The following is an 18,485-nucleotide window of genomic DNA, read 5'->3' on the forward strand; positions in this document are numbered from 1 at the left end:
CAGAAATGTCTGACAGAGACTACTAGATAATCATGACTAAAAGAATTATCATATATTTTAACTAATTAGTCTAAAATTCCCTAAAATTCTAGTAACTAATACAAATCTGCATTCCTTAACATAGACAAAAATGAAAGATGGATGAGTAGCCATTCAGGAAAGATTAATAATTGTGTTTTGGGGAAAGATCAGGGCAAACCCAGAAACAGGAAATACTCAATTATTTGCCACTGAATTACTTTGGCACCATGTAAGAATATAAAGTTGTAAATGCACTTAATAGTTAGCTACTGGAGGATAACATGGCCTCCTTTTGGAAATGTGCAAACTCAGGCTCTTTCGTCAAAAGTACCTGCAAAAACACTGATGTGGAGCAAGCACCTGTATAGGATCTGGAGGATCCTGGTCTACACATCAAAATGAACACAGTAGTTTAAAAGTTGGACAAGGTGGTAGTGAAGAAAAATGTCATACTCTTCTTTAAATCTTCTCCTATATTTAACTATTTGTAATTTAACTGTATAAATGTATATAAAAATTTAACTTTATAAATTAATAATCAATATATTCACCATTGTCTCCTTACCTAATTTATTATTCTGAGGCCCCATGTAATAGATACCTATATAAACATCTCAGCATGATATCTATATCTGTTTATTATCTTTTATCTAAATCTCCTCCCAGCCACATGTTAGCAAACAAAGAATTCTGCCTATTTTATATTTCCAGTCATTTCTTGCCACTTTTACTGCCATATTCCTATCTGGCCCCTCATACATCCCACCTGGGCTTTTCACTTAGTCATCAAATATTTCATTGCAAGCTTACTATCTATCAGGTACTGTTGTTCCAGATGCTACATTACTAAGATGCTTTCAGAACCTATCTTTATTGCCTCCAATGCTTCCTGCTCCAATTGAATCTTACTGATTTAACCTTCTTAAAACACATATTACTCACCTACCTATTCAAAACTCTTCAAGGGTTCCCTGAAAGAAGATACAGGCCAAACTTTTTACCTTGACTTTAAAAGGCTCTCCAAAATCTGGCCCAAAACTACCTTTCTAAAGTTTTCTGTCACCTCTCTCCTAGATGTTTACTTGCATGGGTTTGAGAAGCAGTATCTTCCATTGCTTCTTGGCCTTTTGGCTAAGATCAAGTGAGAAGCAGTATCTTCCTTTTTTTAAGTGAGGCTCGAACTCACAACCCTGAAATCAATAGTCACAATCTTCCAACTGAGCCAGCCAGGTACCCTGAGAAGCCATATAGATTTCTTCCTCCCAGAAAGCCAAACTGAGTAAAAAACAAAACCCAATTATATTCAATTTACAGAAAACATATAAGAAATATAAGGATATGAAATGGTCAAAAATAAAAGAATGGAAAAAGATGTAACATTCAACACCAATCAAAAGAAAATTGGTATAGTTTTATTAAATCAGAAAAATAGCTTTTATGGCAAAAAATAAAAACAATATAGAGACAAAGAAGTACATTCATTTTAAGTGGTTTGATTCATCAGAAAGATATAACAATTCTAGCTTCAATATATAAAGAGAAAATTGACAGAATTATAAGGAAAAGTAGACAAATCCACAATCATGAGGAAGTTTTTCATACAACTTTCTTATTAACTGATAGAATGGGCAGACAAAAAAAATCAGCTGAGTTTAAAATATTGGACATATTAATAAACCTGATCTAATTAACATACATGGGGCACTGCAACATACAATTTTTTATGAAACACTAATAAAAATTGAGCATATGCTGGGCTAGTAAAGCAAGTTTCAACAAATTTCAAAATATGTTCTTAGACCACAGAGTAATTATGCTACAAATCAATGATTAAAGATATTTTGAGGGGTGCCTGGGTGGCTCAGTCGGTTGAGCACTGGACTCTTGATTTCAGCTCAGGTCATGATCTCAGAGTCATGGGACGGAACCCTCGTCGGGCTCCATGTTCAGCAGGGAGTCTGCTTGAGATTCTCTCTCTCCTTCTCCCTCTGACCCTCCCCCACTAAAATAAATAAATAAGTCTTTTTAAAAAAAAAGATACGTGGAAAATCCCCATATTTTGGAAAGAAAATGATGAAATGTACTTCTAAATAACCCATGGGTCAAAGAGAAGCATTCTGATAACAGATATCATTCTAACTAGATGCTAGTGGTATAGTTAGTGGTATAGTGCTAAGATCAACCAGAGCTGTACTTAGAGGGTAATTTACAGCTTTAAGTGCATATTTTAGACAAGAAGAATGCTGGAAATCAGTAATTTAAGTATTCATCTCAAAAACTTAGAAAAATAAGGCAAATTAGCCCCAAAGAAAATAATAAAGAGCAGAAAGTAATGAAATAGAATATATGCATTAGAAAGGATAAAGCCAACATTTGTTTCATGGAAAATACTAACAGAATTGATACATTTTTGCTGAGACTAATGAAAAAGAAAAAGGATATCACAAATAATCAATATCAGGAATGATGAGAGATCTAATAATACAGATCCTACAGACATTATAAAGATCATAAAATGATAATCTGAATAACTTTATGCCAATAAATTTGAAATGTAGACAAAATGGATAAACTCCCAGAAAAATACAAATTACCAAAACTTACACAAGAGGAAGGACAAAAATCTAAATAATTCATCTATTTAGAATTAGAAATCAAACCTATAAATATGTCTTCACAATGAATATTTTAAGTCATTTAAGGAATTACTCTAAGCTCATACAAACTCTTCCAGAAAACAAACAAAAACTTTCTCATTTATTTTATGAAGCCAAAATAATTCTAATACCAAAACATGAAAAGGACAGTACAAAAAGGAATACTATAGGCTAATCTCACTCGATGCAAAAACCATTGATGCACATGGATGAAAAATTTCTAAACTAATTTTTACCAAACCAAGTTCAGTGATTCATAACAAAAGATAATGCCTATAGTCAAGTTAGATTTATTCCAGAAAGATGGTTATTCAACATGTAAAAATCAACCAATATAATCCAACATAATAATAAAAAAGAAAAAAATCATATGGTTATTTCAATAGGTGCAAGAAAAGCTTTTTATACCCTCAGTATTCATTCATGATTTTAAAACGAACAAATGATTTTGGTAAACTAAAAATAGAAAAGACTAGCATTAATTTTATTAAGGGTTTCTTGAAAAAAAACCTAAGCATTCTTGGAAAAAACCTAAGCAAACATCATACAAAATGGTGAAATCTTGAAGCTTTCTCACTGGGATCAGAAACAAGGGAAGAATGACTGCTTTCAGTGTTCAATTTAACATCTCAGACTTCTATTTAATACATTACTGGAGGCATAATTAGTATAATAAGAAAAATAAAAGTATAAGGAAAGAAAAATAAAAAAGAGGCATCATTTAGAGATGTAAAAAATCCAAAAGAATCTACAGAAAAATTATTTTAATTAAGGGGAAAGTTAGAAAGTTGCTGATTATAAAATAAATTTACAAAAATCAATTTTACTTCAATTTACCAAAATAAACTTCTTTAAGTATCATTTGTAATAGCATCAAAAGTATCAAATTCCTAGGAATAAATCTATAAAAAATATACAAGATGTCTCCCAAGATAACTATGACACTATTGAAAGACATTAAAGTCTCTAACAAATGGAGTCTTCTGTAAATCAGAAGACTCAATATTGAAAAGTGTTCTCATTGATCTATAGATTCAAAGCAATCCCAATAAAAATTCTATAGTTTGTGTGTGCGTGTACGTGTTTATGTGTAAGCTGATAAGCTGAATATAAAATGTATATAGTAATGAAAAAGGCCAAGAATGTTTGAAATAGTTAAAAAAGAACAAGCTGGAAGAACTTGATCTAGGAGAAAAAAGTGGTTGAGAGGGGACACAGAGAGAGCTTCCAGGATACTGAGGTGTTCTAATCTTTGGCATGTACATAGGTGTCTACCTTGACCTAATTCATTAAGCTGGTGTTTGGTGCACTTTACTGTATATACATTATGCTTCATACACACAACTAAAAAGGAAAAAGGCTAAAAAAAAAAAAAAAAAAGCTGACAAAATCAGCCAAAGACTATCGTAAGATAGGACTCAGGTGCTCATCTAATTCCTATACAACCAAGTGACTTTCTTCTAGCTTGCAAATAATAAAGAAAAATTTCACATACAGAACCTTCCCATTAAAATATTTCCTCTTACTATATTCACTAGCTACAGAGTATATGCAAAATGGTTACTATTATTTAAAACAAGAAACTGCTTAGATTGTATTGTCTCTTCATATCACTAGTATATCTCATGCTTCAGTTGACACATCTTTTTTTTTTTTAAGATTTTTTTTTTAATATATTTATTTATTCATGAGAGACAGAGAGAGAGAGAGAGAGAGAGAGAAGCAGAGGGAGAAGCAGGCTCCCAAGGAGCAGGGAGCCTGATGCGGGACTCGATCCCAGGACCCTGGGATCATGACCTGAGCCGAAGGCAGACGCTTAACCATCTGAGCCACCCAGGCGCCCCAGTTGACACATCTTTAAAAAGAATTATAGTATGAATAATACTGTTTCAAAGCCTTCTTCAGTTTTAAAATAAGGCTTTCTTATTTTGAATCCAAAAGCAATTAGACGTAAGACAAGCATGAATTGGACCCAAAGGAATGAAGTTGTGTTCCTACTAATGATGATTCTGTTTAAAAACACAACATGCCATATTCCAAGAACTCAAATATTTTTGTAATGGCCACTTGAGAGCCTTATTTGGAGCTGTGTGTGATTTCTGATGGTCTTGCTTACAAGTGTATTTTTCTAAGAATTCCATTTACTACCTAAATCTCTGGAATGGAAGAGGGAACCTGGAACAACGGATCCAAACTGGGTGGACATTTCTAGGATTCCACAAGCATCAATCTCTAAGGAATGCCCTTTGGAAAAACACAGATTTCCACCCGGCTTTTTATCCCAGGCAAACTTCTGATAACCTTCTCCATGGTTTCAATCTTAGATAATATTAGATAATCTTAGACAAATACTAAACATTTTAATTTACACAAAATTGTTTCAAAAGCTAGGGTTTTTATTCCACAGTGTCCTTTACAACTTATAATGGTAGGGGGTGTTAGGCTACCCATACTGCCTCTTTTCTTCTCCGAAGTTTTAATATAGCATTAAATATAAGAAATATATAAAGGTATGGATATAAAACCATAGTTATAACAGGGTAAAAGTAAACTTTCACCACATCCTACCCTACCTTTTTTCCATCCTGTAACTTAAAGATGTTACAGATTACTCAGGTTAGCACCCCACTGTACTACAGTCTGAAAATAACCTCCTCACTCCTCCACAAATTTGTAATTTTCCATGCCTAAATGCCTCCCCATTTCATCTCACTCTACTTAAATTTGCATGTTTTGGAACTAGAGTGTAAATTTAGGAACACTTTTTTCCCCACTCCTGATGATTCTCAACTAGAAGGAGGTTCAATTCCTTTACTCTGGACCTCTCTCCAACCTGTCACATGGCCCTGAGGAGGTTAACAACTGATTTGTGAATATAGGAAGAACAATTCAGAATATATGGCTCTGTTCCATCCTCCTTCTTTGAGAGAGCATCCTGCCCCATTCAGTGTGCAGCCAGCCATGACATGAATCTTAGGGATTCATTATTAGAAACCCAAATTAGCTAAGACTTCGACAGACATCCATCAGCCTTCAGGAAAGAAGGTAATTATTTCAGCCTTCATCTTCACTATTTGTTTCTCAACGTGTACAGAACCAAGGAAGGAGGCCTCTTCAGATAACCTTATATACATGAGTGTCTTTCTCTTCCCTAAGAACCTTACAACTACACTAGGCATTGGTGGTATCTGGTTTACTCAATACTACTTCATACTGAGGATGTGTGAATGTCTCTGTGTGTCCCTAGCCATCAACAGCTAGACCATAAGTTCTTTCTGAATAAGACATATGTTTTCTTCTTATTTGTATTCTACACGGGATTTAAGACATTCAATAGTACATGTTGTTTGAAAAAAGATGCAATATTTTTCTTTTTCACAGCATTATAAACATCTTTTTTTTGTTTGATAGGAATGAGCAATCAAGTATCCATAATAATTAAAAATTGACACTGTGGGTTAATCCCTTCTAAGTAAATCTTTATAAAATGTATGCCTTCCAGCCTTAGTATATATCCTAAGCCAAGCTACTTATCGTTCTTCATTGGCACAGTATTACTAACTTGATTAGTTATGTTATTAAAGATAGTCTAGAACAGGAACTTCTTCTCAGTGGATCAAAACAGAGAAAGCTTATTCATAGTGGCCTGAGAGAACGATACTGAAAAGAGACAAGTTTGGAGCTAGCAAAATAGTGCTTATCATAAAATTCTAAAGGGGCAAGACAGGACATCAACAAGAAGTAGCTACCAGCAGCTAAGGGATTCAGACCTAGATCAGGAGTAATAAAGGGTCTAGCAGACTGGCTTAGAACTAGTTAGATATGGTAAGTGTGCTGGAGCTTCTCTTCTAGCATGATACTCACTTCCTGCTTCTGGAAATGTGTATCTTAAAGAACTTACAGGGCTGTTCATCTACTCCAGCTTACAACACTGGAAAGTTGTATCAAGTATGTTTTCCTTTTTGGTAAGGTTGAAAAATGCAAGAAATGAGCTTTGATATTTTGCATGGGCTCAAAAGGACAATGTAGTTAATAACTAAAAAGTTTGTCTTAGCCCCCACCCACTGTAACAGAATTTACAGAATTTAGAGGGTCCTACTGCTTTGTGTGGGAAAATTCTACATAATTGCTATCATGGCAGGGTGTAAGTATATGATAGATAATAAAATACAGATGCTAAAAAGGGGTTCTAAGGTTACCACACAGGCGGTGTTGCAGAACTAGCGGTTATCTTCCCAAGTCCAGCAGAATTCATGAGGGAAGAGGGGGAAAAACAGCCATTTCTTCCCCATAGATTTCTCAGATCAAACCACATGAACTGAAGACAAACTAGTAACAAAACCAGCTACTTTTTGTTGAATACTGCTATTTGCCACACACTGTGCTAAGTGTTTCCATTTATTATCTCACTTAAACCTCTGAGGTGAGTACCGCTATTATTTCCAGTTTGCAGATGAGGGTGTTGAGGCTTAGAAAGATTGTGTGTGGCAGATACTGCTTACTGTTTACCTCATATCTAGTCTCCCTTCTTCCTCACAGAGAGAATACTGTTTGTAGTTTTGTGTTTTGGTTTTTTTTTTTTAGGGAGATGATGTGTTTTGCCCTAGAAAACAGTAGTTTGCCTAAGGCAACAATGACAATCGTGCTCCCTGCCTTCCCAGACAAGCTTCCCTCTTGGGTAGAGACAACCGTATGACCCAGTTCTGACGAGACTCCTGGGGATAACGGAAGACAGACACGGCCAGTGCTACTCTTCTCCCTTCTCCCTCAAGTGCCAATGTGAGAGGATGACAGCAACTATTTTTTGACCATGAGAAGGACCTAAGAATTCTCAGGAAGCTAGTGAAACAAACATGGATCTCCAGAATTTTTAATATACAAGAAATATAAAAACTTATTTAAGTCACCGTGGCAGGGATTTGTTATTCATAATTAAGCATCGCCCTGACACAGTGATTTTGTGAAAATGAGATATAAGGCATAAAGTATGTCAATACAAGATCTTAGAAAAACAATGTATATTTACTTCATGCCTACTATATGTTGAGAACTGTAATAATGCATTCCTTGTCTGACTCTGTCTTCAGGAGTTAGCAACATACACAATGACATTCATATGTTAATACAGTACTGGCAGAATATGTAAGTGCTAAGAGGATTTAGAATAAAAGAATTACCAAAATACACAGAATTAAAATCAGATAAGTAAAGGCATTCAAGGGAGTGACTTTTGAGCCAATTTGTTTAGGAAAGTATCAATTGTTAGAACAGTGATATTAAAGGCCATTAGATGTTACTATAAAATGGTAAAATGAGAATAAGGGAGTTGTGTGCATAAAACAGACAAGCATATTTGCTGGGCTAGAGCAAAAATTCTGAGAATTCATATGAAAAGGTTATAAAAGAGGCAGGGAAGATGTATGGCCTTGAAGGGATGCCAGAAGACTTTGGGTTTACTTACATAGGTAAATTTATATAGGTAATGTGCAATTAGTATAGATTTTACAGAAAGCCATATGATGGAATATTGTTTGGATAACTTTATCTTTGCATAAACTAAAGACCAATGGTCCAATTGGGAGCTTCCTGCAATTGGCCTAGAGAGATGCAAATGGAGTGAAACTAAAAGTGATAATTAATGTGGAGAAAGAATCTGCAGAACTTGGCATTACTGAGTATGGGAAGATGAAGGAGAGGAGTCAAAATCATACCCGACTGCCAGTCTAACAACTGAAAATTTCAAGAAAAAAAAAAGGGTTTTATATTAACAGCCCTAATGACTTAGAAAAAAAATAAAACTTCCAAAGAACAGGTTACCTGCATCTCCTAGTAGTTACTGAATGCTACCTAAAACAACAGCACTTTAAAACAGCAAAATTCCGTTTCTTTGTCTTTGGTAAACACGTGAGCTTGTTTTAACTTAAGAGCTGGATGGCTTCTTACCATTCTCCTTTTACCTAGGCTATCCCTGGTTCATTTTGTAGCCATATCCATTTAACATATGATTCTTACAAATTTTAACAGTTGAAAAACAAACAGCTGGCTGAACTCTCTGCTTCAGTCTTTTGGATACTTTGCTTCTTGGTAAGTGATCAGTATTTTGATACTGCTGTAGTAATAACAGGAAATGATCTGTTAAAATCTGGATCTCCAGCTATAGATGAATGCCAGAGTAAAGAGGAGAGCTAGTCGCAGAATAAAGTCTATAAAAACAGTTTGGGAAATTATTTCTAAGACCACAGGGAGAGAATCATAATTTACTCTCAACATCAGAAAAGCAAATGCAAAGTGGAAGAATATCTTATGATGATCACTGAACTCTATCAGTGGAAAGCTGATGGTCACAAACAGTAATTACAACAACTGAGATGGTAAATGCTAGAGCTTCACTAATACATGAGGTGAAATACCATTTCCTGAAATAAAAATTCACCCAGAAAAAGGTTTCATAAGCAAGTAGAACACTTTTAGATTGGTCCAATTGTAATTTTGCCTATATGTACAAAATAGTAAGTTGGTTCTATTCACCAGATAGGACAAGAGAAGACAAACGATGGTAATGGGATTAGCCACAGAAGAAAGAGAGGGCACTTTCACCTAGGGAGTCATAGAAGTGGGGAAAGCCAAACGATGTGGGCAAGAGAAGATAATCTTGGTTTAAAAGATGCTCAAGGCAAAAGTTCCACATATAATTACAACTACAAAGTATTATTTTCCCTAATGCTTTAATGTAACACATTTTATAAAATTTACCTTTTTGTTTAAGATTTTATTTATTTATTTGACAGAGAGACACACAGCGAGAGAGGGAACACAAGCAGGGGGAGTGGGAGAGGGAGAAGCAGCCTTCCCGCTGAGCATGGAGCTGGATGCAGGGCTCAATCCCAGGACCCTGGGATCATGACCTGAGCCGAAGGCAGATGCTTAACGACTGAGCCACCCAGGCACCCCCAAAATTTATCATTTTAAAAAGGTAATTGACAAAATAAAGAAGTAATCAAGAATTCAATTAATAAAAATAATATATAAGCCAACATTTTATTAAGAATTTTAGAACAATAACAATTTTCTAAAACACTAGAATTTTACACTCATAAAAATTTATACTGTGGTGTATTAATCTAGTGTATTACATTAATTACTAAGTTAGTAGTCATAATGGCTGAAAGAACAGAAGGCATGGTAACTAAAATTACTTTCAAGATTGTGTTTTAATTGTTGGAAACTTTCAAACAAGAGTAAATATACAAAACATCCCTTAATTCTTAACACACAAATCATCTGTTTCAAATTGTTACTCATAAAAACAATGATAGTCTGGATTCAAGAATAGGCTTGAAAAGTAAATAACTAGATATTACAAATAGTCTTTTAAAAATTCCACTTTCTCTACAAATGTCTTCTTTAGCTTCACCTCGGTCTTCCTGAACAGAAAGTCAACTTTCCCTTCCTCTATACCCTTACCCATCAATTAGAGATCTTACCACTCTAATTTCTGATTTGGCTCATTAGAAATCTATTATTTCCCCTAATAGATTATAAGCAACTGGAAAGCAAGGTCTGCATCATATTTATCTTGGCCTCCTTATTAAATCTAATTTAATACCCAATATCTACTAGTCTTTTTTAGAGTTGCCTGTTTATTAGTGTTCAATGAACCACTGTATTTTATTTTATTATTTTTTTAATTTTTAAAGTTAATTTTTTAATGTGAGTATAGTTAACACACAGTGTTACATTAGTTTCAGCTGTACATCTTAGTGACTTGGAAATGCTGTATTTTAAAATTCCACAGTTTTATACAGTTTCTTATGACAATATTTCCCCAGCTAATAAGCTGACTTTGAAAGTATCTTACATTTTGATTACATGTGAAATTTAAAAATTTAAATCTTATAACTGCACAGTTTGTCCAATACTCAAAAACAAATACTGATTATGAATGAGTGAACTGGCTGTCACTGTTTCATTAGCTATTAAAATCGCTCTTCAATCTTAGTTTTTTATTTTCAGATCCTTTCAGTAAGACATAGAACTACTTCAAATCTAGCATCTTTGAATGATTACTATGTGAAACAGGTAAAATAAGCTATTTTTAAATCAGCTTTATTGAGGTTTAATTGACATGCAATAAACTGAATATACTTAAAGTGTATAATTTGATAAATTTTGGAATATGTATATACCTGTGAAACCAGTACCACAATCAGATTAATGAACATTTCTATCATTCCCCCAAATAGTCCATCTCACCTTACTTCTCCCAACTCCCCATCCCACACAACCATGGATCTGCTTTCTGTCATTTGATTTGTTTGTATTTTCTAGAATTAAAAAAAAAAAAAATCAAATAGTATGTACTCTCTTTTGTATGGCTTCTTTCAGCATAATTTTTATGAAAATTTACCCATGTTGCTGCATGTACTAACTGTTCATTCATTTTTATTGTTGAGTACAGTATTCTATTATATGTATATATGACTATTTGTTCATATATGCTCCTTTGGTCGATATTTGGGTTGTTTCCAGTTTTCAGGTATTACAAATAAAGCTATGTTATATTCTTTGTATAGACATATGCTTTCTTTTCTGTTGGGTAAATATCAAGAAGTGAAATGACTGGATCATATAATAGGTAGATGTTTAACTTGTTAAGAAATCACTGAGCTGTTTTACAAAATGGTTATACATTAATTGCAACTTCACCATCAGTGTGAGGTCCAGTTCCTCCACATCTTTGCCATTGCTTGCAACTATCTTTAATTCTAGCCAGTCTAGCAGCTGTGAAATGGTATCTCACTGTGGTTTTACTTTGCATTTCACTAATGTCAATTGAAGCTGAGCATCTTTTTACAAGTTCATTTGCTAATCCTATATCTTCCTTGGAAAGTGACTATTCAAATTTTTTGCTTCCTTTATTGAATTGTTTGTGTTCTTACTGTTGAGTTGTAAGAATTCTTTATATATTCTAGATACAAATCCTTTATTAGGTATATTATTTGCACTTTTAAAAGAGAAATGCAACTACTTTAGATAATTATGCTTTGTCAATATTATAATACATGGTCTATCTGTATTTTAAATAATCCTTATAAAAGGGAACCATTATCTCCATAATCCTCCACTACCAATTTTTCCCATGCCTAATAAAGGTGGCCAGCCCGCTGGCATATAAAAACAGAGAGAATAAGAATAGAAATAGAAAACATACTGATTTTCTCAACATTCTTCTTAATCCCTCCTGATTTTAGGAGCCTCTTAAGAAACTATTAGTAGGAGATAACAGAGTGGATCATGTAAATGATAATTAGCCCTCTTCCTTGTTTCTTTTAAGCAAAATTTAAAAAAGCATTTAGCAAGTAGTAACATTATTACTAATAAAACCTTCTGTACTTTTTATTAGATTTCTCTCTAAGACCTTATGTTTACATGAATGTTTTCCTTATCAGACTAAAGCAGAACATTCAATACAGTACCTAGTGAATATTGCTATTATTTTTGTGATTCTTTTTTGTCATTGTTGTTGTTGTTGTCTTTTTGTTGTTGTTATTTTTATGGAGCCCTGAGATCAAGACCTGAGCTGAGATCAAGAGTTAGACGCTTAACCAAATGAGCCACCCAGGTGCCCCTTTCTCCCCTTTTCTTTTAAGTGGAATTCATACTACTAAGTGAAAAAATGAAAGCCTTTTTTAGAGTATCCATGTAAATTAGTACTCCTTGCCAGAATAAAGCATACACATAATTATTTTTTAAACTTTACTATTTAATGGATTGAAGACCTAAATGTGAGACCTGAAACCATAAAACGCCTAAAAGAAAACATAGGCAGTAATCTGTGGGACATCGGCCTTAGCAACACATTTATGGATTTTTCTCAAGCAAGGGAAACAAAAGCAAAAATAAAATATTAGGACTACATCAAAATAAAAAGCTTTTACACAGGTAAGGAAACCACCAATAAAACAAAAAGGCAATCTACTGAATGACAGAAGATATTTGCACATAATATATCCAATAAGGAGTTAATATCCAAAATATATAAAGAAATTACACAACCAACACCAAAAAACAAACAATCCGATTAAAAAATAGGCAAAGAGGCACCTGAGTGGCTCAGTCAGTTAAGCGTCTGCCTTCGGCTCAGGTCATGATCCCAGGGTCCTGGGATTGAGGCCCACATCAGGCTCCCTGCTCAGCGGGGAGTCTGCTTCTCCCTCTGCCACTTCCCCCCTGCCTGTGCTCTCGATCTCTCGTGCTCTCTCTCTCGAGCAAATAAAATCTTAAAAAAAAAAAAAAATAGGCAAAGCACCTGCATAGACATTTTTCTAAAGAAGACATACAGATAACCAACAGATATATGAAAAGATGCTCAATATCACTAATCACCCAGGAAATGCAAATCAAAACCATGATGAGATACCACCTCACACCTGTCAGAATGGCTATTATCAAAAAGACAAGAAATAACAAGTGTCGACAAGGATGTGGAGAAAAGGGAACCCTTTTGCATTATTGGTGGGAATGTAAACTGATGCAACCACTGTAGAAAACAATATGGAGGATCCTCAAAAAATTAAAAATAGAACTACCATGGGGCGCCTGGGTGGCTCAGTTGGTTAAGCGTCTGCTTTCCGCTCAGGTCATAATCTCAGGGTCCTGGGATTGGGCTCCATGTCAGGCTCCTTACTCAGTGGGGAGTCTGTTTCTCCCTGTCCCTCCGCCCCTAGCTCCCGTTCGAGCTCTCTCTCTGTCTCAAATAAATAGATAACATCTTAAAAAAAAAAATAGAACTACCATATGATCTAGCAATTCCACTGCTGGGTATTTACCCAAAGAAAACAAAAACACTAATTCAAAAAGATATATGCATCCCTATGTTTTAAAGCAGCATTATTAACAATAGCCAAGATATGGAAGCAACCCAAGTGTCCATCAGCGGATGAATAAAGAAGATGTGCTATATAAATACACAGGATGGAATATTATCAGCCATAAAAAAGAATGAGATCTTGCCATTCACAATATGCAGGGACCTAGAGGGTATTATGCTAAGTGAAATAAACAGAGAAAGACAAAGACCATCTGATTTCATTTATATGTGTAGTCTACAAAACAAAACAAACAAACTCTTAAATATAGAGAACAAACTGGTGGTTGCCAGAGGGGAGGGATTAGGGGGATGAGTGAAATAGGTGAAGGGGATTAAGAGATCCAAACTTTCAGTTATAAAATAAGTAAGTCCTGGAGATAAAAAGTACAGCATAGAAAATACAGTCAGTAACATTGCAGTAACTTTATATGGTGACTACACTCATCCTGGTGAGCACTGAGTAACACATAGAATTGTCAAATCACTACGTTATACACCTGAAACAAATGGAACATTGTATGTTAACTATACTTCAATTAAAAAAAAAAAAAGAATGAAAACTTTACAATTTAAGACTTCAATCTATTCAGCAATGTAAAAACCACCAAGGAATCTTTTCCAAACAAGAACCAATCTGGGGAAGTTCTGTGGCTAAATAATCATCCTCCTAAAAAGTAATAGATACAGGGGGGAAAAAAGCATACAGAATCAAATCTACTCATTTTAAACTATAGAAAGAAAACACATTTAAGCGCCTTTAAAATATTTTTATATACAAATAACAATCTCATACATTTAAAAAACTTTATGAGACACATAACTATATTCTCCAAATCAGAATGGTTCTCTTAAGATACCGAATGCTAAGCCTATTTTGATACTGTTTTTTAAAAGGCCCAGTTTTAAAAGAATAAGCTTCCCCTAGAAAGAAAAAAAAAAAAAAGAAGAAGAAGAATTTTGGCCTATTAAAGACAGTATCTATTGATAAAACATAGTATTGTTCCCAAACATGCAATAAAGCATCACTCTAATGCACGTTCACTATATGAAATAATCACTTAGTAAAAAAAATTGTGTTATCTCTTAAAATTTTCAGTTCAATTGTTTTTCTTTTGTTATAATGAAAAATTCAATGATTGGCTTCAAATCTTTTTTTAATAATGTAAAATATGTGAGCTTCATTATATGTTAAAGAAAATAAAAATTATATGACACAAAATCTATTTATTAAAGTTACAATAAAATACTCTTCAATGCATACAAAATTGCAAAGTAACTGATGTTTTCTTTTCAATAAAGATTCCAGATATAATATTTACTGACAAGATAAAACAAAGATATGTTTAATGACTTTTGTCCTGTGTTAAGGTCACCTTATTGAACGATACATCATGAAATCAATAGTTGTACATCTAGGAAATTTACCAATGGAGCTCTCTTCTACTGGTGTGTATATTTTAATTTGTCTCATGTGGGTGTCTCTTCCATTTTGATGATTGGCTAGAACAGCAATCTGTATCATGAATGTGCGAGTTGGCTTCTTATGATTATCAGTTAAGGGTACGTGAATCCAGCCACTTGGTTCCACCAATTCAAGTTGCTGCCAAGAAAACGAAAGTCAGATTATGTTTTCACCCAATGAATATAATTTATTATAATGAATACATTCTAAAGTTGACTTAAAATTAACTTTTTGCTCACTGAGAGAATGACAATATGGTAACAACCATTACCAGTTATTTGGCACTTTTGCATCATGGTCCGTTTTTACACCTGCTAATAAGCACTCTACATGTAGCATGTTAGTAGACAAAATAAAAATAGATGTATGCAGTCTTAGTGTTTATAGAAACTTGTATAACTTACAAGTTTAGAATCAGACATGTATACATGTATACAGCCAATGGAAGACCATGTTGATATAAGTAGGAAAAGAATCTAACATTATGCTTCAGGTATACTTTATTTCAAGGACCATACCTAATATACTTAAACACATTTAAAAATAAATCAGATTCTATATAAACTACAAGAATATTAACAAAAAGAAAATCAATCATTAAACAAAATCAAACAAAGCTTTTTTTCTTGAACAACAGTAAGTGATTTATCTATTCTGGATGATATTCTAAACCTAAAATCTAGATTTTTAATAAGAAATGCCAGATAAATTTTTTTTAATTCTTAATTTTATTTTAATCAAGAGTCCAAACTATCCTTCCTTAACAAGGGAAAGAAAATCATAAGTCAACCTCTTTGACCTCAACCGCAGCAACTTCTTCCTAGACACATCACCAAAGGCCAGGAAAGCAGGGGCAAAAATGAACTATTGGGACTTCAAGATAAAAAGTTTTTGCACAGCAAAGGAAACAGTCAACAAAACCAAAAGACAACTGACAGAATGGGAGAAGATATTTGCAAATGACATATCAGATAAAGAGCTAGTACCCAAAATCTATAAAGAACTTATCAAACTCAACACCCAAAGAACAAATAATCCAATCAAGAAATGGGCAGAAGACATGAACAGACATTTCTGCAAAGAAGACATCCAAATGGCCAACAAACACATGAAAAAGTGTTCAACATCACTTGGCATCAGGGAAATCCAAATCAAAACCTCAATGAGATACCACCTCACACCAGTCAGAATGGCTAAAATTAACAAGTCAGGAAACGACAGATGTTGGTGAGGATGTGGAGAAAGGGGAACCCTCCTACACTGTTGGTGGGAATGGAAGCTGGTGCAGCCACTCTGGAAAACAGTATGGAGGTTCCTCAAAAAGTTGAAAATAGAGCTACCCTATGACCCAGCAATTGCACTACTGGGTATTTACCCCAAAGATACAAATGTAGTGATCCAAAGGGGTATGTGCACCCCGATGTTTATAGCAGCAATGTCCACAACAACCAAACTATGGAAACAGCCTAGATGTCCATCAACAGATGAATGGATAAAAAAGATGTGGTATAGATATATACAATGGAATATTATGCAGCCATCAAAAAACCCGAAGTCTTGCCATTTGCAATGATGTGGATGGAACCAGAGGGTATTATGCTAAGCGAAATAAGTCAATCAGAGGAAGACAAATATCATATGATCTCACTGATATGAGGAATTTGAGAAATAAGACAGAGGATCATAGGGGAAGGGAGGAAAAAATGAAACAAGATGAAACCAGAGAGGGAGACAAGCCATAAGAGACTCTTAATCTCAGGAAACAAACTGAGGGTTCATAGAGTGGTGAGGGATGGGACGGATGGGGTGGCTGGGTGATGGACATTGCGGGGGGTATGTGCCATGGTGAGCACTGTGAACTGTGTAAGACTGATGAATCAGAGACCTGTACCTCTGAAACAAATAATATATTATATGTTAAAAAAAAAAAAAAAGATGGTAGGAAGGGAAAAATGAAGCAGGGGGAAATCGGAGGGGGAGACGAACCATGAGAGACTACGGACTCTGAGAAACACACTGAGGGTTTTAGAGAGGAGGGGAGGTAGAAAGATGGGTCAGCCCGGTAATGGGTATTAAGGAGGGCACGTATTGCATGGACCACTGGGTGTTATACACAATCATGGAACACTACACCAAAAACTAATGATGTAATGTATGGTGAGTAACATAACATAATAAAATAAAATTTAAAAAAAAAAATTATAAGTCAAAAGGTAAACCTAAGTTTCTAAAAGTTTTTCTAAAGTTATGAAGTAGTTTTTAAAAGATATTGTTTTCTAAATTATCTTAATTATTGAACATATATAAACTATATACATCACCAAAAATATAGGTTTATCTTATCAGCACAGCCAAATAGCAGTGTCAAAGAATCTAAATCTGGATTCCATGAGTTAGTTATTCTAGCAAAACAATTAAGCGAATCTTCTTCCACTGTATCTTCTTTTCCTTCCCTCTCTCCCTCTCTCCCTTCCTTTTTCTTCTTTTTCTTTCTTTCATTCTTTTTCATTTTTCTCTTCTCCCTTTTCCCTCCTCCCTCCCTTTTTCCCTCCTTCTTCTTTCTTCATTCCTTCGTTCATTTTTTTATAGGAAAAGGGTGGGTAGACGAAAGTAGAGATGTGGACAAGATAAAAAGAGAAGGAATCCTAAAAAAGGGTAATTATTTTTAAGACTGAATGATTTCTTCTTTTAACTACAGAATGTAAGCTTAATGAAGAAATCATTACTCCTTGTGGTATTTTTAGTCAGTGTTTTTTTTTTTTTTTTTAAATAAACTTCTATTAGCACCAACTTAAAATGAAAGAATTAGAGACCAGATATATCTGGTTTCCATCACTAACCTTTTATTCAACCAGGTAACAAATAGTTATTGAGTACTTGAAATGCTCAAGGTATTTTTCTAAGTATATTTAAGCATACAAAACATGAATAAGGCCTTCTTCCTAACCTTAAAACAAGCTCAGAGGCAAACAACCTTCATTTGTTTCATTCAGTTTCCTCAAGTATAAAATAAAGGGATTGGACAAGTTATCATCCAGTGTCCCTTCCAGCTCTGACATTTAATGATTCTAAATAAAAGAAAGATATGGTAAGCAGAATAATGGAATCCCAAAAATGTCCATGTCCTTCCCCAAAACCTGTGGTTATTTTAACTTATATGGCAAACAGGGCTTTGCAGATGTGATTAAGTTAAAGATCCTGAGATGAGAAGATTACCCTGGATTTCCTAGGTGGACATAATGTAATCACAAGGCCCCTTATAAGAGGAAAGCAGGAGAGACAGAGGGATGTGATGGTGGAAGCAAAGGTTGGAGTAATGTGACCATAAGCCAAGGAAAGTAGGCAGCCTCTAGAAGTTGGACAAGGCAAGGAAGGAATGGTTTCCCCCTAGAAATCCTCAGGAAAGAAGGCAGCTTGCTGAAACCTTGATTTTAATTCATAAGACCCATTTTTGGACTTATGTCCTCTAGAACTG

General features: G+C 34.4%; 1 protein-coding gene across 4 annotated transcripts in view; it reads right to left on the reverse strand.

Annotated features, from left to right (window-relative positions):
- ANAPC10 (anaphase promoting complex subunit 10) overlaps positions 1-18,485 on the reverse strand; it is a 224,621-nt gene that overhangs the window by 124,553 nt on the left and 81,583 nt on the right. For 2 of the 4 annotated variants that reach the window (XM_045880380.3, XM_045880381.3), the window contains exon 5: positions 1,412-15,148. The exons of 1 other annotated variant lie outside the window; for it this stretch is intronic. In XM_045880380.3, coding sequence (XP_045736336.1) covers positions 14,918-15,148 — 231 coding nt within the window. In that variant the 3' untranslated portion in view covers positions 1,412-14,917. Of the gene's footprint in view, positions 1-1,411; positions 15,149-18,485 lie in introns of those variants that run through there. One more of the 4 variants, XM_064585108.1, reaches the window with a different exon arrangement.

Source organism: Mirounga angustirostris, unplaced genomic scaffold (assembly GCF_029215605.1).
Source record: "Mirounga angustirostris isolate CCGP_5_RB_7025 unplaced genomic scaffold, mMirAng1.0.hap1 SCAF_2, whole genome shotgun sequence".
NCBI lineage: Eukaryota > Metazoa > Chordata > Mammalia > Carnivora > Phocidae > Mirounga > Mirounga angustirostris.